This window comes from Cebus imitator, unplaced genomic scaffold (assembly GCF_001604975.1).
Source record: "Cebus imitator isolate Cc_AM_T3 unplaced genomic scaffold, Cebus_imitator-1.0 Scaffold389, whole genome shotgun sequence".
NCBI classification, from domain to species: domain Eukaryota; kingdom Metazoa; phylum Chordata; class Mammalia; order Primates; family Cebidae; genus Cebus; species Cebus imitator.
Genome location: NW_016107704.1, coordinates 1,914,801 through 1,938,938, shown reverse-complemented (window position 1 = coordinate 1,938,938; position 24,138 = coordinate 1,914,801). Strand labels below are relative to the sequence as shown.

Below are 24,138 nucleotides of genomic sequence, written 5' to 3'. Positions count from 1 at the left end.
AAAAAAAAAAAAAAAAAAATCGCCCTATATGGGCAATGTTTAGATTAGATCATAGGCAAAGTGGGGATAAATAAAATTCCCAAGTCACAATGTCGTCATCAGGATCACAATCAGCTGAGATATATGCAGTACCAAGTGCAATGCTAGTGTAATGTTTGTGGGGCACTGTATTATTTCCAATTAGTAAAGACTATTAAATTAAATTAAAATTAATTAAATAACTATCAAATTTTATTAAATGCATATCAATAAACTTGTGTTGACAAATAAATTTAAGCTGTGTTCAAGCCATGCTGAATTCTTTATTAGCAAATAATCAAAAATATTTTCCACAGTGGAACATTATTAAATGAAAGTAAAACATGTTAAGAACTAGTATTGCTATAAATATATATGCAACAGTAGAAACTAATCATATGTATACATGTGTTTGTTTCAGTATTCTGAGTAGGATACATATACAACATTAATTTTACTAGAGATTAAAGTAGATGAAATGTATCTTTATGAATGTATATACATCTGCAAACAACCATGCTAAATACATGGGAGTTAAGAATTTTCATTGGCCATTTATTCAGTCGCTTGAGAGTTATCTTCTATTTCTTCTAATTTTACAAATTCCTTGATAAATTTCCAAAGTCCCCTTAAAATACAAAAGAAATGAATACCATAGGTTAGAAAAAAAATACATTAAGCATGAAAGAAAATTTCAAAATAAACATCTATTTTAGACACATTTACCCAAAAAAAGACAAGATGAGAGTTCGTAATCATTTACTTTTTAAAAACATATTTGTATGAAGTTTTGGCCTTGAATGTAACAGATCCTCTAAATAAATAGATGTATTCTCCTGTAGCATATGGTATGGCAGCGAAGGTATGTGTACCATGAGCATAATGATAGACTTTAGTTCCATTCACTCTCATTGCCAAGGCTATGTGAGGTGCTTCCCCAGTTTTGTATTTGTAACTCTATTCCCTCTTTTAAAGAACATCCTACATGATACAAGAAACCGCAAAACCTCCATCAACCTGTACGACTCACTCAGCACTCTATCCAATCTCTTTCTCCCATGGCTTTTTCTGCCCCATAAGCTGGAGAGTGGGGTGCTCCATGTTCTGGCCTCTCTTATAGCTGAGAGTGGACTTGACCCATGGTGCTGGCCAATGAGATGTGGTGGAGCACCTGGAGAGAATCGAGCTTCCTGAATAAACTGGAAAGCCTCAAATTGAGAAGCTCTTTGCCTTCTGTCCTTCACCTTTCCCTTTCTTAATCCATGGAATGCAGACTGGTTAATGTCTGAAGACAGCCGTATTGAGACTCTAAGGAGGCAGCAGCCATACTCAAAGGAAAGCAGAGAAGACAGGTGAGGAGCCCTAGTTCCTTAATGATGTCATTGAGCCCAAGCCACCTACACCTAAAAGTCCTTTTCCTGCTGATTAAAAAAAAAAAAAAAAAAAAAAAGCCTTTCCCTCTTTAAATCAACATATGGTTTTTCATTGCTCTTAATACCAAATTCTGAGATTCAAGCTATAGTACCAACTCAGAGAAAAGTAACTGTGTGAAGTATAAGCTTGTAATATAAATAAGTTTATACCAATATTATAAGTTTAGTTATAAACAAATGATATAAATCAGCCGCTTACTTTTTAAACTAAAAATTTCAGAGTAATATATGTATAGGGGTTTTCAAAATGTATCATCACTAAAAGCCATATAATTGGAGAAAATAAAGCCATGCCTCCCTACTTTCCTGATTCCTGGCCATGAGAATTCACCTTTACCTCCAACTTATTAATTTATTTCTATGTTATTAAAGGGTACAGATTGAGGTCTAAATCTTAGAGTGACCATTCCAAAGCATGGAAAAAGGATGCAACATGTGTATTTAATGTAAGCATTCATGAGTGTGAACCCTTCAAAGGCCTGTCTAGTCTAATTTAGTTTTGAATAACTGATCTTGAGAACAGCGTGATACTACTCTAGTTCTTTTATCATGATGTCAATACTTACTCCTGCCCCTCTTCACTGATTCTTCCCATGGTCTGCTTCATATTGCTTTCAATAACCTACAAAGAATTATCATCATTGGGTCATGCTTATTACATAGGACAGGCAGGCACTAGAGGAAATATTTTTATTGATAAACATTGATTCACAAAAAAACTTACTTTTATTTTCTTCTTTAAAATTGTATTTTCTGTTTCAAATTTTATAACTTCTTGCTGGAGGAGAAGTGGTTTGAAAAGCAATATACTTGGTTAAAAATATTTGTTAACTATTTTTCTCTATTTAACAAGATTATGTGAATAATGTTATAATTTCAAGAATACTCAATAGCACACTACTTAAAAACAGATGAAGAAATAAAGCATAAAATGAAGGACAGTTAATGAGAAGGAAACATCCTGGTCCTCTGGATAAAAAAACAGAAGAGGTGGAATTAATGTTTCAAAATATCAGAAAATTTTAGAAGAGGAAATTCCAGAAGAGTTCTTTACTTTTCGAAACTAATGATAGAACTTGTTAAGGTGGCCGGAAGAATATAAAAATACAAATATCAATAAATCACACATATATCAGCAATAACTGAGTGTAAACTGTAATGGGAATTTTTTTAATTACTAGTTATAATAGTAATACATTCCAGAAACTCTTAAGAATAAACATAATTATTTTGCACCAAGATATAAAAATAAATTAAATAAGCACAAAATAATCCCAGATAGGAGTATTAATATGGTAAAGCTGTCACTTCCTCCCAAATGCATTTATGAATTCATTGTAAGCACAATCAAAATACCAAAAGTATTATTATCAAAACTTCAAAAATTAGTCAATAGTGTTAATGAGAATATTCAAGATAATTCTGAACAAAATAATGATGAGCAGAGGGTATAAAGACTTGCTCTTTCAGATATTAGATGTGTTGAAAAGGATTAGCAATGTAACAGTTAGGCTTAATGGGGTATTATTAAGAACCAAGGCTGAGTTTCAATACTAAGTCTACTGCTTGTTAACTGTGACCTCAATCAAGTTACTTAACATATTTGCACCCTATTTCCATACTTCAAAAAGAGACTTAATACTACCATCTATCTGTTAGGGTTGCTGCAAATTAAATGAAATTATATTTTTTTAATGTTCATAAAAGTGTCTGATGCATTGTGAATCCTCAATACATTGACCTCTCTCTCTCTCTCTTTTTTTTCCTGGTTGGAAATTGCCTATTTCAAATCTAGAACCACATACCAATTACATAACAGAATAACAATGGCAATTCTGTTGTATTTTCCAGTATTTGAAATTAAGAGCCAAATATAAATAGGAAGTAAAGTAATATAAATTAGTGATATGGAATCTTCATAGGGAGCTTTCTATTCCTTAGATTTATCCAGCGAGGTTTTAACTATGAAAGAAAAGTTTACATGATTTCGACATTATATCATGCTTTAATATTTAAAGTTAGAGCTTATTACTGTTTAAAAATACAGTTATAAATTGATGGTTGTTCTGAGGGCATTTATTTATTTTTTTAAGAAATAAAAGAGAACAAATCCTAAACAAAAAACACAGAAGAAAATCTTCAGGAATGGGCCAAGATGGCTGACTAGAAGCAGCTGCTGTCAGCAGTTCCCACTGAGAAGAATGAAAATGGTAAGTGACTCCTACACAGCTGAGGTATCCAGGTTCTCTCATTGGGACTGACTAGGTGTTTGGCATGACCCACAGAGAGCAAAAAAAAGCAGGGTGAAGAGATGGCCCACCTGGGAGCTGCAAGGGGGAAGGGGAACTTCCACTCCCCGCCAAAGGAGGCGGTGAGTGATGGTGCTATCCTGCCCAGGAAACCATGCTTTGTCCACGGATATGTGCAACCTGCAGATCAGATCTCATGAGTCCACACCACCAGGGGCTTGGGTTCCACGAACAGAACCACTCAGGTTGCCAAGTTCCCTACAGGGAGGGGCAGCCACTATCACTGTGGCTGTCTGCTGCCTAAGACAACAAAGTTCCTGCGGGGAAGGGGGGTAGCCATCACTCCATCTCCAGTCTGCTGTTTTCCCCGGCTGGTGTCAGACAGACTGGACAGTTGGGACAGGGAGGAATTCCGCACAGCACAGCACAGCACAGCACAGTGGCTTTGGCAGACTGTGGCCAGACTGCTTCTTTAGTTGGGAGCTGTATCTATTCCTCCTCACCAAGTGGTGCCTCCCTATGGAAATTTCAGCCACTCCAGCCAGGGGTTTATGAACAGAACTCTGATCTCCCTGGGATGGAGTCCCTGGGGCGAGGGGTTGCTGTGGTCTCTGGTTCAGCAGACTTAGTCTTTCCTGTCTGCTGGCTCTGAAGAGACCTGTCTGGACAAGGGGGATTCCCCCCAGCACAGTGCACTTCCTCCACTAAGGGCCAGACAGAGTGGTCTCTTAAGCAGATGCCTAATCACATGCCTCCTAACTGGCTGATACTTCCCAACAGGGATCGCTAGACACCTTATACAAATGCATTCCTGTTGTAATTAGGCTGGTACCCCTATGGGACAAAGCTCCCAGAGGAAGGAGCAGGTAGCAATCTTTGCTGTTTTGCAGACTCCATTGGTTACACCTCCAGGTGCTGGAGGGACCCAGGTGAATAGGGTCTGAAGTGGACCCTCAGCAAACTGCAGCAGCCCTATGGAAGAGAGGTCTGCTAAAAAAGCAAACAAACAGAAAGCAACAGCAACAACAACATCAACAAATAAGACCTCAACAAAACCCCATCCAAAGGTCATCAGCCTCAAAAATCAAAGATAGATAAGTGCATGAAGATGAGAAAGAATCAATGCAAAAATGCTTAAAACTCAAAAAGCCTGAGTTCCTCTTCTCCTCAAAATGATCTCAACACCTCTCAACAAGGGTGAAGACCTGGGCTGAGGCTGAGACGGATGAACTGGCAGATGTAGACTTTAGAAGGTGGGTAATAACAAAATTCACTGAGCTAAAGGGGTATGTTCTAATCCAATGCAAAGAAACAAAGAACGGTGATAAAACATTACAGGAGCTGTTAGCCAGAATAACCAGTTTAGACAGGAACATAAATGACCTGATGAAGTTGAGAAACACAACTCAAGATCTTCATAATGCAACCACCAGTATCAATAGCCAAATAGACCCAGTGGAGGAAATAATCTCAGAGAAAAAAGAATGAAAGGAATAAACAAAACTTCTGAGAATTATGTGATTATCTAAAAATACTGAATCTAATTAGTTCAACCACTGTGGAAGACAGTGTGGCAATTTCTCAAGGACCTAGAAATAGAAATTCCATTTGACCCAGCAATCCCTTTACTGGGTATATACCTAAAGAACTATAAATCGTTCTACTATAAAGACACATGCACACATATGTTCACTGCAACCCTGTGTACAACAGCAAAGACCTGGAACCAACCCAAATGCCCATCATTGATAGACTGGACAAAGAAAATATGGTACATATACACCATGGAATATGACGCAGTCATAAAAAATGATGAGTTCATGTCCTTTGTAGGGACTTGGATGAATGTGGAAACCATCATTCTCAGACAGAAAGCCAAACACCACATGTTCTCACTCACAGGTGGGTGTTGAACAATGAGAACATGTGAACTCACAGAAAGGAGCATCACACACTGGGGCAGTTGTTGGGGGTAGGCGAGAGATAGCAGGGGGTGGGGAGGGATAACATGGGGAGAAATGCCAGATATAGTATGCACCAAAAGTTAAATAAATAACTTTTTTAAAAAAATGCTGAATCTACTGCTAAGTGGCATACTTGAAAGAGACAAGGAGAATGGAAGCAAGTTTGAAAACACACTTCAGTATTTAATCCAGGAGAATTCCCCAACCTAGCAAGGCAGACCAACGTTCAGATACAGGAAATCCAGAGAACCCCAGTAAAATACTCCATGAGAAGATCCCAATACACATAATCATCAGATTCCCAAAGGTCAAAATGAAGGAAAAAAATGTTAAGGGCAGCCAGAGAGAAAAGCTAGGTAACCTACAAAGGGAAACCCATCAGACTAACAGCATACCTCTCAGTGGAAACCTTACAAGCCAGAGAGATTGGGGGGGTCAACACTTAACATTCTTAAGGAAAGGAATCTGCAACCCAGATTTTCATATCCAACCAAACTAAGCTTCATAAGCAGAGGAGAAATAAAATCCTTTTTAGAAAAGAAAATGATGAGGGAATTTGTCACCACCAGGCCTGCCTTACAAGAGCTCCTGAAGGAAGCATTAAATATGGAAAAGAAATCCATTACCAGCTACTACAAAAACACACTAAAGTACACAGACCAATAACACTCTGAAGCAACTACATTAGCAAGTCTGCAAAATAACCAGCTAGCATCATGATGACAGGATTAAATTAGCACATAATAATATTAACCTTAAATGTAAATGGGCTAAACACCCCAATCAAAAGATACAGAATGGCAAGCTGGATGAAAAGTCAAGACTCATCAGTGTGCTGTATGCAAGAGACCCATCTTATGTACAAAGACACACATAGACTCAAAATAAAGGGGTGGAGAATAATTTACCAAGCAAAAGGAAAGCAGAAAAAATCAGGGGTTGCAATCTTACTTTCTGAAAAACAGATTTTAAACCAACAAAGATCAAAAAATAAAAAGAAGGGCATTACATAATGGTCAATGGTTAAATTCAACAAGAAGAGCTAACTATCCTAAAGATACTTGCACTCAATATAGGAGCACCCAGATTTATAAAACAAGTTCTTAGAGACCTACAAAGTCTCTAATAATAGTGGGAGACTTTAACACCCTACTGTCAGTATAAAACAGATCATTGAGACAGAAAATTAACAAAGATATTCAGGACTTGAAATCAGCTCTGGATCAAGTGGACCTGATAGATATCTACAGAACTCTCCATCCTCAAACAACAGAATATGCATTCTACTCAATGTCACATGGCACTTACTCTAAAATTAATCACATAATTGAAAGTAAAACACTCCTCAGTAAATGTAACAGAACTGAAATCATAACAAATAGTCTCCTAGACCACATGCAATCAAATTAGAACTCAAGATTAAGAAACTCACTCAAAGCCACACAACTACATGGAAATTGAACAACCTGTTCCTGAATGACTCTTCAGTAAATAATAAAATTAAGGCAAAAATCAAGAAATTATTTGAAACTAATAAGAACAAAGAGACATCAAAGAGACAAATATCTCTGGGATGCAGCTAAAGCAGTGTTAAGAGTGGAATGTATAGCACTAAATGCCCATATCGGAAAGTCAGAAAGATCTCAAATCAACATCATAACATCACAACTAAAAAACCAAATTCAAACAAACCCCAAACCAAGCAGAAGACAAGAAATAACGAAGATCAGGGCAGAAGGGAAGGAAATAGAGACACAAAAAACCCCTCAAAAAAATCAATGAATCCAGGAGCTGGTTTTTTGAAAAAATTAATAAAATAAATAGACTGCTAGCTAGATTAATGAAGAAGAAAAGAGAAAAGAATCAAATAGACAAAATAAAAAATGATAAATGGAATATCACCACTGACCCTACAGAAATACAAACAACCATTAGAGAATGCTAAAACACCTCTATGCAAATAAACTAGAAAATCTAGAACAAATGGATAAATTTCTGGACACACGCACCCTCCCAAGACTGAACCAGGAAGAATTTGAATCCCTGAATAGACCAATAATGAGTTCTGAAATTAAAGCAGTAATAAATAGTCTACCAATTAAAAAAAAAATCCCAGGACCAAATGGATTTACAGCTGAATTTTACCAGAGGTACAAAGAGGAGCTGGCACCATTTCTTCTAAAACCATTCCAAACAAAAAGGAGGGACTCCTTAACTCATTTAATGAAGCCCGCATCATCCTCATACCAAAACCAGCATGCACAAGACAAGGATACCCTCTCTCACCACTCCTATTTAACATACCATTGGATGTTCTGGTCAAGGCAATCAGGCAAGAGAAAGAAAGAAAGGGTATTGAAATAGGAAGAGAGAAAGTCAAATCGTCTGTTTGCAGATTACATGATCCTATATCTAGAAAACCCCATCATCTCAGCCCCAAAGCTTCTTAAGCTGATAAGCAACTTCAGCAAAGTCTCAGGATACAAAATCAATGTGCAAAAATTCCAGGCAGTCCTGTACACCAATGACACACAACAGGGAGCCAAATCATCAATGAACTCCCATTCACAATTGCCACAAAGAGAACAAAATACCTAGGAATACAGCCAACAAGAGAAGTGAAGGACTTCTTCAGGGGGGACTACAAACCACTACTCAAGGAAATCAGAGAGGACATAAACAAATGGAAAAACGTTCCATGCACATGCATAGAAAGAATCAATATCATGAAAATGGCAATGTTTCCCAAAGTAGTTTATATGTTCAATGCTATTCCCAATAAACTACCATTAACATTCTTCACATAATTAGAAAAAAAAAAGTATTTTAAATTTTATATGGGAAAAAATGATCCCTTATAGTCAACACAATCCTAATCAAAAAGAAGAAAGCTGGAGGCATCATGCTGCCTGACTTCAAACTATAGTAACCAAAACAATACAAGCCTACAGTAACCTAAACAGCATGGTACTGGTACAAAAACAGACACAAAGACAAATGGAACAGAATAGAGAACTCAGAAATAAGACTGTACACCTACAACCACCTGATATTTGGCAAACCTGACAAAAACAAGTAATGGGGAAAGGATTCCCTGTTTAATAAATGGTGCTGGGAGAACTAGCTATCCATATGCAGAAAATTGAAACTGGACCCCTCCCTTACACCTTATACAAAAATTAACTCAAGATAGGTTAAATACCTAAATGTAAAACACAAAACTATAAGACCCTAGAAGAAAATCTAGGCAATAACATTCAGGATACAAGCATGGCAAAGATTTCATAGTGAAAACATCAAAAGCAATTGCAACAAAAGCAATGGGATCTAATTAAACTAAACAGCTTCTGCATGGCAAAAGAGACTATCATCACAGCTAACAGACAACCCACAGAATGGGAGAAAATTTTTGCAATCTATCTATCTGACTAATGTCTAATATTCAGAATCTATAAAGGACTTAAACAAATTTACAAAAAAACACAAATAGCCCCATTAAAAAATGGGCAAAGGGCATGAACAGACACTTCTCAAAAGAAGACATGTGCCCAAAAACCATATGAAAAAAAGCTCAGCATCACAGATCATCAGAGAAATGCAAATCAAAACCACAATGACATACCATTTCACACCAGTCAGAATGGCAATTATTGAAAAGTCAAGAAACAACAGATGCTGGCAAAGTTGTAGAGAAATAGGAATGCTTTTACACTGTTGGTGGGAATGTAAGTTAGTTCAACCATTGTGGAAAAGTGTGGCAATTCCTCAAAGATTTAGAACTCAAAATACCATTTGACCCAGCAGCCCCATTGCTGGACATATACTGAAAGGAATATAAATCATTCTATTATAAATATACATGTATACATATATATTCATTGCAGCACTATTCCCAATAACAAAGATATGGAATGAACCCAAATGCCCATCAGTGATAAACTGGACTTAAAAAATGTGGTACATATACACCATGGAATACTATGCAGCCATAAAAAGGAATGAGAGCATGTCCTTTTCGGGGTCATGGATGGAACTGGAAGCCATGATCCTCAGCTAACTGATGCAGGAACAGAAAAGCAAACATCACATGTTCTCACTTATAAGTGGGAGCTGGACAATGAGAACACATGGACACAGGGAGGGGAACAACACACACTGGGGCCTGTCAGGGAGGCAAAGGGAAGGAAAGCAACAGGAAAAATAGCTAATGCATGCTGGACTTAATACTAGGTGATGGGTTGATAGGTGCAGCAAATTACCATGGCACACATTTACCTGTATAACAAACCTGCACATCCTGTACCTGTACCCTGAAACTTAGACAAAAATACAAAATCAAAAAAGTAAAAAAAGTAAAACCTTACCTTTTTAAAATAAGGCTAGAGTGAGTAAAATTATTTCATCCAGTAATATTTCATTCCTGTAACAGTAAACCATAGAGTTTCCTCTATCTTTAAATAATTTTCTTCTGAAACAGGGGTCAACAAACTAATCCAGTCGGCCACCTGTTTCTGTAAATAAAGTTTTATTGGCACACAGCATGCCCCCCTCCAAAAAAGAAAATCTGAACATATTATTTTAAAAGAGAAAGAATTTTTAATAAAAAAAAATGTGGACCATCAATGCCTTTCTATATGCAGTATAATTCTGCTAAAAAGAATAAAAGTAGTGCTGGAATACAGTTAATTATAGAACCACAAGGAATAAAATCATGCATTTCTTATATACTCTATAAATAGAGGTTACATTGAGTTAGAGTCTACACAATTTTAAATTATGTCTTTAATTTTTTAGCTTTTATGGATTTAGGGGTACGAGTGCAGTTGTATTACATGGATATATGTGCAATGGTGGGCTTTAGTGCACCACCACCCAAATAATGTACAGTATACCCAGTAGGTAGCATTTCATCCCTCATCCCTCCTTCCACAGTCCCACATTCTGGAGTCTTCAATGTCTATTATTCCACTCTATATGTCCATGTTACCCAAGAAAAATAGGTTTTGGCTATTAACAGAAATCTATAGAATTTTTATCACGTTCCTTTTTTCTTGTTTTAGATAGATCTCTTAATTATTGTAATTATTTGCTACAAACATTTTTAAATAAAAAGTACACTTGAGCCAAATGTTATGAATTTTTTACCCTATTACCAAACACATTACTTAATGTGTTTATCAAGATCTTCAAGCAAAAGAACAATGTAAATATTTAAATAAATAAGTTGCATACCTCTATGCTTTTAATCCTATTTTCAGTGATACCTGAAACTCCAGTATGAACCAAAGTTGTTTTAATTTCTTTTTCCAGAGCTTGTATCTCATCCCACTTATTGAGTATTTCACATCTCTTCTTTTCAACCTTCTCAATAAGAGTAAGTTGGTTCTCATCAATTATATGTTTCTTAGATGATTCTGGAAATATTTTTAAAACAAAGAATTACCATCATTAATATCTCAGTTATTAATATCATTTATGTAGTATTAACAATATTATCTATACTATGGTATATATAACCATAAAGTATCATATAATTCAAACTTGAAGCGTGTCAATAAAAATAATCTGACCCAAGAATGAGGGTATTCCTCCTTTAATTCATTCAGCTAATCAATATGTATTTGTTGAACACATGCACTGAACTAGGTAGAAAGGTTCAATGATGCATTAGCCTTTTTCAGGGTGTGTGATTAACAGTGTAAACCAACAAGAAACCACAAGAAAGTGACAATATGGTGGCACAGTAGAAGATGCAATGGTATGACAAAGCAAGGACATCGGACACACTGTGAGGAAGGCTCAAGGATGACTTTGACAGAGAAGTGGCAATGGTGGAAACCCCTGATAAGACCATCAGATCTTGTGAGATTTATTCAGTACCACCAGAACAGTACGGGGGAAACCGCCCTCATGATTCAATTATCTCCTACTGGGTCCCTCCCACAACACATGAGAATTACGGGAGCTACAATTAAGATGAGATTTGGGTGGGGACACAGAGCCAAACCGTATCAGGATAGCACTCCCAGCATGAAGAGAAGTGAAGAAATCCAAAAACGATTTAGGAAATAAAAAAGAAAAAATAGACCTTAGTAATTAACTAGATCTGGCAATGTAGAGAAGAAGGCAATGTCAAAAATAAGCCATAGGTTTTAGCTCAGTTGTAGCTAGAAAGAAAACAATGAGTTCAATGGAGCATGGAGGTAAGAAAGAAATTGTTTCAATCCCAACTTGGCCACTTATTCCAAGCTGTGTAGGGAGAGGTTGAGGGGTAGGACAATGAAAGTTGCCTAGCACATGTTTTATGACCCGCATCTCCATGTATTTGGTGATACCATCCACTGAAATAGCCAGGGAGATGCCAAGTTAGAGAAGGAGATGATGAGTTTAATCTCTGACATGTTGAGATACCTATGAAACACACAAGAAAAAAAAAATAGATGAAGGGTTTTTAGTAGAAAAAATAGATTTGGAATTTTTAAAAATGCCAATTCTTCCAAAGAGATGCTGGACTCCAAAAAAATCAACATTTAAAGAGGATAAAAAGGAAATGGAGTTGTCAAGTGATCCACCACTAAGGCCAATTTGTCATCAATCAGCAGAGTTATATACTGAATGGAGTGGTGAGACTTAATTTTTTTGAGAATAAACAATTACTACTTTTCAATGGGAATAAAGCAGTCAGAAATATTAATAACCCTTACTTGTAGATAGGAAACAAGATGGAAGTCATGCTGTCATTCAACTTTGCCAAATTTGGAAGAAGGAAAATCTTTGATATTAAATTTGGAAATTTGGGGGGATTAGTTAAGTAGACACATGATGAGCTAGCTAAGGGGATAGAAATGGTCATAGTTAAGCTCTACACAAACTGAGAGAAACTACAACAGAGTGTTTGGTCCCCACCTTAATCTAAACTGAAGGTTTCAGCCTAAAACCGTCAGCTGAGGTCAAAGAGGCCAAAAGCGGTGTCCAGCCAGGCGAGTGACCTCCACACTCACCCCTTTTCTAAAAGCCCTCAAGAAATAGGTATGAAAATGGGGACATTCCACAGCAAACGTGTATGATTAGAGAGCAGGCTTCTGAGACAGAAGGCTTTGGGAAAAGATAAAGCGGGAAGAGCCAGGGTCACCAGGTTTGTTCCATTGCAGTCAGAGTGATGGGAATAGTGGGCTAGGATCAAACATGAAGAAAGGTTACTAGAGCTCTAGAAAGTTAGTCACTGCATCTTATTTTTATTCACCATTACCATTTTTCTTATTAGTGGCCAGCAGTAAAGCTTTTAAGTGTCTGCTTTTTTTGGTTTTTGATTTTATTTTTAAATCGTGGGCCTGTTTTAAGAGAAAGCAAGAAAACAGAAAACTCCAAGCGTGGGTCCTATTCCACAGCCTGCCTGTGAGAGGAACCCTACAAAGAACGAACGACATGGTGGATGAAGGGAGAAAACAGGAGACCTTTGAGCCCTGAGAAGGGGAGGATGGAAGGAGAAGCTGAGTCAGCCTGGGACAGAGAGTGGGCGTGGCAAGAGGATGCAAATCAGGCCGCAAGAAACCCGTGCAAGAACATCCAGCAGGGTTAACACCATCCGTGCTGCTCGGAGGTAGAAAAGAGGAAACAGGCGGAAACGGGAAAAGGCAGTAAAAGCATTCGCACAAGGTCCTTTGAGGCCACGCTCTACTAAGAACTTAAAACAGGCTGAGCCTGTGAGCATTCCTACAACACACTGAGAAAAAATATCTAAAAGTAGAGCAGGAGTGAGTGTTTAACAAACTCAGAGGGAAAATGGCATTTCACTTCACAGTTGGAAAATAGTCAAGGTTAATGAGCAAGATACTTAAGCTTACTTTTATCTTTTAATTGCATTCCAATTGTATACATTTAAAGTAATTTTAATATCTATTTCATGCATAAATATTCATAAAACCTAATTAATTCCCCACGAAATGCCTATTCTTCCTCACAATGAATAATAAAAAGATGAATAACAAACAGGCAGTGACCACCACATGCCAGGCCCGGTGCTCTTGGGTGATGTGGGTGAACACGTTGAATTCTCGCCACAAAACTCAGAAGGAGCTCCAGAATGGCTCAGTTGATAGACAGGCAGCCAAGGCTGCAGCAGCTGAAATAATGAAGGTCACAGCAAAGCACCCATCGGCAGGACATCACATAGACACTCGCCTGATCGTTTCTTTGCAGATTGCAGCAACGCCCGCTCTATCGCCAGTTCACTCCTGAGTCTACAATGTGATGATAAAAAATAGGGAAATATTAGATCCCCTTTAATCTTTTTTCTTTTGTCTATGTTACACCTCAAGTCTTTTATAGTTGAGAAATTAAAATAAATCTGCCTATGTTCTAACACAGCAGGTACTCTGAAGATATTTATTAAATGACAGCCTAAATCAGCCAAGTTAAACAAACAAGATAACACCTTCTTACAAAGATTGCATAAGCCATTAAAGAGTTAGTTAATTTAAAGTAAATGATTTCCTAGAGAGTTTATTTGTATTTTTTGTTCATGGAATTGCTAAGAAGGAAGAAGGCAAAACACAAACAAACAAAAAGCAAACCCAGCTTTTTACGCTTAAAGACAAACAACATGTCAAGGGCTGTGGAAAGACCTCCCCGATGCTAGAATACACTGCATCTTTGCTGTGTATTATCATTCTATGCAACAGATACAATTTACAAATTTCACAATGTTTGAATTAAAAATAAAATACAAGAAACTTTTTAAAAAAGGGAAAAAACTTCTTTGTTTCCTTTGCTTGGTTCAGAATAACCTAAATCAACTATCTTATGTTTTATAGATTTAAGGAGAAGACAAAAAGGAGTCTAATAGGTATTACATATATTGAGGACAACACTGTGATTTGATCTAAGACACCAACATGCAAATAAGTTAATGCCAAATATCTACAAAGGGCCTAACCATTTAAGATTTTTACACATATTAGTTCATTTCATTGAAGATTAAGACAGAAACATGGTGGTATTATGATCCTCAATTTTAAGGAACTGGAGCCAGGCATGGTGACTCATGCCTGTAATCCCAGCACTTTGAAGAGCCAAGGCAGGTGGATCCCTTGAGCCCAGGAGATGGAGACCAGCTTGGGCAACCTGGTGAAACCCCATCTCTAAAAAAATACAAAAATTAGTCAAATGTGGTGCCTGTGGTCTCAGCTACTTGGGAGACTGAAGTGGAAGGATCCCTTGAGCCTGAGAGGTTGAAGCTGCAGTGAGCCATGATCATGCCAGTACACTCCAGCCTGGGCAACAGAGCAAGACCCTGTCTCAAAGAAAAAAAAATTAATAAACTGGGAATTCGATGGATTAACAATAATGATAAAAGACTTTTCAATATGTATAAATATTCCAGAAAGTTTTTACACATTGTAGTAGTTTTAAATATTACTTATGTTTGTGTTCTATTGCTTTGTTTTTCTTCTTTGGGGACTTTAATTAAATGTGAACTGGACACTATTTGCTTATCTTCTATTTCATCTACTTTCTCTTACTCTTTTTATTTCTTTATCTTATTTACAGTATTTTAAATATTTCCCCACTTTTTCTCAATGCTCCTTATTATCTTTTCATTCAAAACTATTCTTCCTTGGGCATTTCAGAATTTAGTTTTGACATATGATATAATTTTTACTTTTTCAAATATTTTTCCTCAGTTGTTATCTTGTTTTATTGCTTCTTTATTGTTGCTGATTTCTCTGCTTAGTTTTTAAATTTATGACTGAAGATTGTTTTCGCATCCTGAAATGCTCTTTTGGGAACATCTAATTTAGCTTGGAGTGCTGTGCTACAGCTTTCTTCTTCAACTTTATTATTATTATTCCTTGGTACAGCAGGGACTTTCATCAGGTAAATCATTTGGATTCTCATTTTCTGTTCTATTCTGAGTAGTTCGTATAGGCAAAGATTATTTACATCTCTGCATTTTTGCAGGCTGGACTAGTGATTGGGAGTAGCATGTGAGATTGCTAACTCAAACGGATACTTTTCCATCAGTGTAGCAAATTATGCTATTTTATTATTGATTTGTTGTTTTTTGGTGTTTTTTTGATTTGTTTTGATAGTCCTGGATTGCTTTCTTGTTTAGAAGAGAGAAGGGCAGTATGTGGAAGGGCTGTGTGGACCTTGATTTTTTTCTTTTTACAGGATTCTCATTTTCCTTTCTTGCTCTCTTTTGCCTTCGTTGGACATTTCTAAAGGATGCCGCTACCTTTCCTTTAACCCCTTTCTCACCTGTGTCATTACTATTTCAAAGTTGTTTTCTCACTTCCACACTGTTCCAAGTAACCCCGCCCCGCCCCACCCCAGCTGTCATAGTCAGTGCTGCCACCAGCCCCACAGCACAGCTGTGTGGCTTCCTCGCTTACACGGATTCTCTCTCTGGAAGTGGTTTTAGAACAATTTTAGGCTTCCTTCTAGCTCCACTGTTCTCTTTCACGAACTTTTCCCAAAACCTCAGTGCTCTCACAAACAAAGCTTTGCAGCAGGGATGTGGAAACTGGTTCACTGCCACTAAATGTTTTCTTTTCTATTTTCAGTCATTTATAAACTTTGGATGCATTTGCAATGAATTCCTTTTTTATTTTTTGCGTTGGCATTCACTTTGAATAGAAGTTTAATTTTCTCACTCCAGAAGCAGGGCTCAGTCACCCTTGCTTGACACAGTTTCTAGTCCTTCTCCTCCCCCCAGTGCCTCAAAATGGTCAGCCCAGATATCTGCCATAAACAACCACCTCCCAGTGACCACCCACTATGAGCCAGCCAAATACAACCTACTTTCCTCAACCCACTGACCCCCCACTCCACACCCTGCATGGGCCATGAGCATATGTTACAGTGACCCAGCAACCACTTCTAGCCACAGCGCGACCCCACAGCACTTGTGCCTTCTTGCCCTAAATCCACTGATCAGAACTCCCCATGGAAAAGCTGCTTGGGTCATGCTCTGGACCCAAACAAGGCCTTGGTCCATTGGTTCTCACTCTCTCTTGCTCCCCTACCTGGCGGTGGAGACAGTGTGTTTCAGGTGGTTCCTCCTTCCTACCACCCCTGCGAGGTATGCTACCCTCTTTTCTCTGGGATCTGTAAGTGACAAATCTGCCATTTCATGTGCTTTTTTCGGTGGCCTCCTCTGTCCCTCACCTGACAGGCACACTTGAACCTCACCTTTTCCAGCTAGGGCTTTCCCAGAGACTGGCTGTCTTTGTAGGAATAAACTAGACAACACACCAGACAATGGCCACAAGGGCTTCTGCCAGTGTAGTCGGGTTTCTTGTGAGAGAGACATCTGGTCACAGGTCAGACGCTTAGGCATTAAGCCTGAGGGCCAGATGAAAACACATCCCATGAAGGGCATCCTCCACCAGCCTTCCGAAGCCCTTTCAGGTCAGGGCTAGAGTTCATAGCCACCCTTGTGAGAGAGACCTCAAGACCAAATTGGAGGGCAGGTGCGGTAGTTCATTCCTGTAATCCCAGCACTTTATGAGGCTGAGATGAGTGGATCACTTGAGGTCAGAAGTTCAAGAGCAGCCTGACCAACATGTTGAAACCCCATCTGCACTAAAAATACAAAAATTAGCTGGCCGTGGTGGCACACACCTATAATCCCAGATATTCGGGAGGCTGAGGCAGGGGATTCATTTGAACCTGGGAGATGGAGGTTGCAATGAACTTAGATCACCCCCCTGCACTCCAGCCTGGGTGACAGATCAAGGCTCCATCACAAAAAAAAAAAAAAAAAAAAAAAAAAGGCCAAACCGGAGCAAAATACAAAGCTCTCTGTCTTCCAGTTACACCGAAGGCAAATTTTGTTTTTGGTTTTGTTTCTTGTTTTGCTGTATTGAAGATATTTTAGATGTTGCAGTTTTCCTTTAATCTCATTTTAAAAATCATACAAACAGTATGCCCTATCCAATTGTGATTTGATCCTGGAAAAAAATGCAGGGAGGTTATATTAGAAGAGCTTTGTAAGTTAAAAAACCAGTAAGACCATTGAAAGGTGTTTTAGATATGTAGCTCTCTCCCCTGTTGGTAAGTCTTCAGGGGACCACCAAAAAAAGACAGGAAATTCCTTCAGAAACTTCCCCAAACTCTCCCCACAGAAACACCATACTTGGCAGAATACCCTAGTCACATGCCTGTGCAAGTAGCCAGACCAGGAAACAATGTAACGATAGGCTTGTCACAACGCTTTAAGATTTTATTACAGAATAATCTAAACGTAGATCAGATCCACCACTCATGCCTCACCTGTCATTACGCTCCAGGGCTGCTTTTATGGCTTTCACGAGCATCCTCAGCTCTTCCCTGGCGAGATCCACGTCTGCCGTCTTCACTGGCCTCTGCTCCAGCCCCTTGAGTTGAGCCAGAAGAGCCTAGGCAGGACCAGGCACGTGAGGTGAGACAAGCACATGGGGAGGAGGGGAGGACTCCCTTTTTTATTTGTCATTAATGCGTTTTCAGGGTGCCCTGGGTTAACGTATACATTCTAGTTAAAATAGGTAAACCGGGAGGATTGAAGGGAGGGATGGCCGTTGGGGGAGGGATGGCCTATTGGTGACGTTCCCAGTAAAATACGTTTATCCGTATGTTAAGAGTTAATTTTTCTAAGAAATGGAAAGATGGTAGTGAACTCCCCTTTGGCCTGTGTGGGGGGGACACTCTGGGTGAAGTCCTGGAGGCACATTGTCAGTGGCACTGCAATCATTTCTTCTACAGGAATAAGAAGCCAAGTGAATGTGATTGCCATCCGCAGATGTAAAGCAGTGCTGTGCTCAAATGGGAAGTCACAGAGATCTCGGCCTCGTCAGAGGATGGGCTGCTAGGATCACAGACACAGAAAGAGGCATCCAGGGCCCTGCTGGCCTGGGAATCTCTTCATGCTCACGTTTGACCAAGACAGGGACGTATGTCACTTTCTCACTCAACCTCACAACCTAAGGAGCAAGGTAGATTCCCCACTGGAAACTTCGCTCACATTCTTGTAAAGACAAAGGCTGCGTCTGTGTTATGGAAAGGCTCAGCACAAAGAAAATGGTGCTCATGTCTGATTTTAGATGAAGGAGCGAACCAGAACTCATCTCCTCGTAATGCTGTGATTTGCTTTTTCATATACAAAAGAAGCAACTGTCTTTCCTAATTTATGAAGTAAAATTAATCTTTAAAGTTTATTGAATTCAAAATGCCAAAGTTATCTTTGCTACAGTGTTCAATTTTCTTAGGTTTTATAAGTGATAAAGTTATCCCTGCAGTGCATTTTCTTATTCGACCAATCACATGTTTAACCCAGCCCTTGAGAGAACACCTGGAATGCTGTTACCCATTAAAAGAAGAGATCATGGGGTTTTGAGCCGGCTTCTAGCACACTAGCCATTACAATGCATTCTCAGTGTTTTCACCAGGGTGAGGACTGGACAATGGTTTTTGGTACTTACTGGCAGAGAACCTTTTATATTCCCAATTTATACATATATAGTTATGTCGCTTGTTTGGGAGTATAAAGAATGCTATGTCAATCCAAAGTGAAATTCTTTATCAATAATGTTCTAAAGGCAGTATAAGCTCACTTATAATAAAAAAAAATCAGCTATTCTAAATTATGGGGCACACATGGGGCTTGTGGGATTCAGGAAGATTTCCACTGCTCGTGAAATATGAAGCCATGAATAAGGAGGCTCCATTCAGACTCTTCACAATTGATTGTCACCTCGTACTGTGCTGGGGGCTGGGACTCCAGGAGCGTCGCCATGTAGAGTTCGTATTCATCCTGTACAGAAACAAACAAAAAGTCCACTGGCCATGCGTGGGGAGGCCACAGTGCAAGCGTTTCGTGTGTATAAATAATACAGAAGTTAAGAATGTTTATTTACATCATTTCAAAAAAATATAAAATGTTCCTACAATGCATTAAACGGTATACCTGTTCTCATTTATAAAATCACACCATCTTTGAAGCATATTTGAGCATTAAGTATTAATTACCTCAGAATATCATAAAATATTATACAACAAAATATAAAGTATTGATCACTTCAGAATGTCATAAAATACCTTGACACACATACAACAATTGATCTCCCACCATGCAGAAGGTCTGTGGAATCCGGTCCTACCGGCCTGCCAGGATGAGCCTCCGGGTGATGAGGCATCATTGGAGAACAGGCCACCAGGTCTCTGTTGTTAGGCATTCCTTGTCATTAGTAAAATTAAAGAATAGCGTAATCTTTAAGCAAGATGATCTCAACTCAGATTCTATATGAAGGTCACTTTCTTTTTTTATTTGCAGCCTCTATCTCCTGGGTTCAAGGGATTCTCCTGCCTCAGCCTCTGAGTAGCTGGGATTACAGGCACGCACCACCATGCCTGGCTAATTTTTGCATTTTTAGTAGAGATGGGGTTTCACCATGTTGGCCAGGCTGATCTTGAACAGCAGACCTCAAGTGATCCACCTGCCTCAACCTCTCAAAGTGCTGGGATTACAGGCATGAGCCACTGCACCCAAAGGTCACTTTCATAATGAAATTGCAACAAACCTGTAATTCCATAAGGATTTATATAAAATTACACATGTAATGTTAAAATAACTAATTATTAATTTATTTGAATTATAATAATTTAAAATAAAAAGTTTGTCACTTATGTATAATTTATAAAAGGTTGTGTATAATCAGGAAGCTTTAGTGGGAAAATATGGGCTTAAGAAGTGAGCTAACTGTGTCAATTTCACATGGCCCCTGTACAATTTACGTGCCTGCAGGCAGATGACCTCGAGTCTCTGTGAATGACGGTCCCCATCTGTAGAAGGGGGCCCGTGATAGCTAGCAGAATTTCTGTGAGGCTTGAGATCATTCATGTACACGGAACCTCATGCAAGCTTCTCAATTGTTACACTGAAGATATGTGTTTCTCACCTTAACTTCTTTCAAGAGATCACCAAATACCAAAGAACTCTTACAAATATCTTCAAAGACTTTTCCAAAGACGTATAGTCTGTTGAACTGCTGAGGGCTGCATGTGCAAATTTTCTGGAGCTCCTGGAGGAAAAACAGAGTCAGCCCATTTTAGGACAGCTTCATTTTTCTTCCAGAACCGAGTTTCTCAGGCGTCAGGGAAGACAGAGCAGCCATCACCCTGGTGACTGGGCAGGATGACACAGGGGGGCATACCCAGGAGTTCTGATCCCTCCCACCAGCTGCTGAGCTTCTTTGCTTCCCTGTCACCCAACATTTGGGTTTTTCTTTAACTCTTCTTCTTTATTCACTCTCTTGCTCCCTGTCCTCAAGGGTTCAATCTCTGCCTCCCCAGTCCCCCAAGGCCCTTTCTCTCTTCCAACCCTGAGGTCTGCCTGCTTCCTGGGGGACCTGCTATTTCCTTTTCCCTTGTGCATCCTCCCTATTTGGAGGTAGTCAGTCTCCCATCAGCTGTTCTCCTTTGAGTCAGCAGCCCATCCTAGATCTTCCCCTCACACCAGCACCTTCTGTAGACACATGCTGCCTGGGCATACTTCAGGGCATGACAGTGCCCATCAGCTCTCTGTCTCTCCTCACTGCTCTTCCATGGTCAGGCAGGCAAGCCCTCTCTCAGACTCCTCGGCTGACCTATGAACATCCGATTTACTGTTGCAGCCACATGGCCTCCAATGTGTCTGCGATGGGCCTCCCCCAGCTTACCAGTTCCCAGATGGCTTCCTCCTCCATTTTACCCAATCTGTCCCCATTGAAGGTGCTAATGCTTCAGGCATCTGGGGCAGTGCTGCACTTTACCTGGACGTGGCAAGGAAGCCTCAGAGGATGAGCCTGTCGCTGCACCAAGAGCATTGCTCTGAGAATACTGTACGGAGAGCACTGCACCGAGAACACTGCACAGAGAGCACTGAACAGAGAGCACTGCACCAACAGCACTGCACAGAGAGCAATGCGCCAAGAACACTGCACAGAGAACACTGCACCAAGAACACTGCACTGAGAACGCTGCACCAAGAACACTGCGCAGAGAGCAATGCACTGAGAACACTGCACAGAGAGCACTGCACCAAGAACACAGCACTGAGAACACTGCACAGAGAACATCGCACAGAGAGCACTGCACAGAGAACACTGCACTGACAGCACTGCACAGAGAACACTGCACCAAGAGAACTGAACTGAGAGCACTGCACCAAGAGCACTACACCAAGAACACTGCACCAAGAGCACTGCATCGAGAGCACTGAACTGAGAGCACCACAGGGCTGCCCTACTCACCTGCTGCAGCTTTCTCTCATGGCCCTTGGCCACCTTGCTCCCAGTGAAGTCATTTTCCAGGAGATCTTGCTTGGCAAGCACTTCCTTCTGGAAATGGAGGAACATCCTGTAGCTGTCAGCCTTGGTGACCCCAGCCAGGTAGGAGCTGACATAGCAGTGCTGGTCCCTGGCACCTCTGAGCCCGGCCTCCTGGTATTGCAGCACCTTCATGTCGGGCAGCCGGAGTTCCCTCCTGCGCCATCCAGGTGGGCCTCTGTGCATCTCCTCCTTCCCTTCTCCAAGAGCCTCCATTGGAAGGAGATCCTCCTCTGAAGTGTGGGAAAGAGAGGCCTGGGGGTTCAGGTACCTGAACAATGGCGTGTCCTGGGCATCGCTGGGGACCAGCGCCGTGTGTATGGTGAAGCGGGCCAGGGCCTCCTTCATCCTCGCCACCCGTCCTGCAGGCGGCTCTCCCACCCCAGAGACACGCTGCTTCCTGGGCCGGTTGGCATTGGGCCAGTGCTGTAAGACTGTGTCGGGAGGCCGGTAGAGCTTGTTGGGGTTCAGGTGTCCAGAGATGTACAGGTAGACGTCCTCCCGATGGTCTTTCTGAAGCCGGTTCAGAAGTTTCTTCAGATTACACAGGGTCTTCACGCCTGGCGTCTCGCAGTGCTTCCACTTCAAGTAAACTGTCCAGAAAACAAAAGGAGGCTTTTAGGGATGCTCTTAGTTCACAGTAAGTCAGCAGGTGCACTGGCTGAGAGGCCTAGCCCCTGCCCAAATAGAGGGTCTACAGAGAAACTGATGAACAGAGTGCATGGCCCAGCCCTTAAAAGTCAAAGACAGCTGTGGTGGCTCATGCCTGTAATCCTAGCACTTTGGGAAGCCAAGGTGGTGGATCATCTGAGGGCAGGAGTTCAAGATCAGCGTGGCCAACATGGCGAAACCCCATCTCTACTAAAAACACAAAATAAGCTGGGCATGGTGGTGCATGCCTGTAATCCCAGCTCATCAGGAGGCTGAGGCAGGAGAATCAATTGAACCCAGGAGGCGGAGGTTGCAATGAGCTGAGATCGGGCCACTGTCCTCCAGCTTGGGTGACGGACTAAGACTCTATCTAAAAAAAAAAGTCAAAGACATCCATGCCAGGTGTGATGTGCTGCTGCAGATGAGAGGCGGACAGGCCCCCAGGATGTGCAAACCAATCAGAAAGCTCAGGGCCCTCAAAGCCAATAAGAGAAAGACAGAATATCTTAATTTGGGGGAGTATTTCTTACAATATTAGCAAAAGCTCTGAAAGAAAAATGCAAAATCTTAATTATAATTCTTAATGATGATGCTTAAAGATGTCTTCTTTAATGTACTTCACATGCCAGGAACACAAAAAGGGTTTGCGGGGGTATTCTCCCTTAATGCTGAAAAGTCTCAGGAGTCCCTGACTAAACCCCTCCATGACCATTGGGCCACTCACCCCTTCCTGCACCCTCCCCACAGAGCCAACCCCGAGGGCATATTGAACCACAGCTGCTTCCTCTGCAACATCAGAATCATCCACTCATACAAAATGGTTGACTGACACTCAGATGGAATCACTTTTGGCAAAGGAGACCATGGCCCAGAAGAGATACTCCATAAATTCAACCCATTTTTGCTGCGGGTCTATAGTGCAGACAGTACTCTCAGCAGAGGGATGCTGGAGAATCACCCATGATGATCGACTTAGTTCTTCAGCGAAGCCACTTATGAAATGATTAATAGAACAAATTCTCCAAGACAACAATCATTGTAATTCATCCAAGGCATGAACACTCCAAGCTCTAAAAGGCATCTTGTACCAACTCCATGGAAGATGGAAGGAGGCAACTACATTGTTGCTGTGTCATCCTTTGTTACTGAACACTTACTTCAGATAGAACAAGAGCAGCCCAGAATTGCCCCTTCATTTGCTGTTTCCAACCCAAGGAGAGTTTCTTTCTGGGACACTGTACTGTGATGGCCAACGGACAGCTGGCCCATCCACACCCTCCTCAGAAAGCTTTGCTCCACCCAGCACGAAGCAAACCATCCTTCCCCGAGTCAACCGAGGCGGCCGAATACTAGAGCCAGTGCCCTCAGCAGAGGGATGCCAGAGAATCGCCTTGAGGGCCAGGCGCAGGGGCTCACACCTATAATCCCAGCACTTTGGGAGACCGAGGTGGGTGGATCACAAGGTCAAGAGATCGAGACC

At 40.4% G+C, this 24,138-nt stretch overlaps 1 protein-coding gene across 1 annotated transcript; it reads right to left on the bottom strand.

Annotated features, from left to right (window-relative positions):
• Window positions 1-2,106: 2,106 nt before the first annotated feature.
• Window positions 2,107-22,548, bottom strand: LOC108289057 (uncharacterized protein C6orf118-like; the record flags this gene model as incomplete). The annotated part of the gene is made up of 8 exons (XM_037731266.1): window positions 2,107-2,229; window positions 10,897-11,078; window positions 13,846-13,904; window positions 17,941-18,065; window positions 19,397-19,456; window positions 20,601-20,723; window positions 21,933-22,019; window positions 22,279-22,548. Coding segments are annotated over 8 exons (1,029 nt in total), but the record flags the coding sequence as incomplete, so codon positions are not given.
• Between the last annotated feature and the right edge of the window lie 1,590 nt (window positions 22,549-24,138).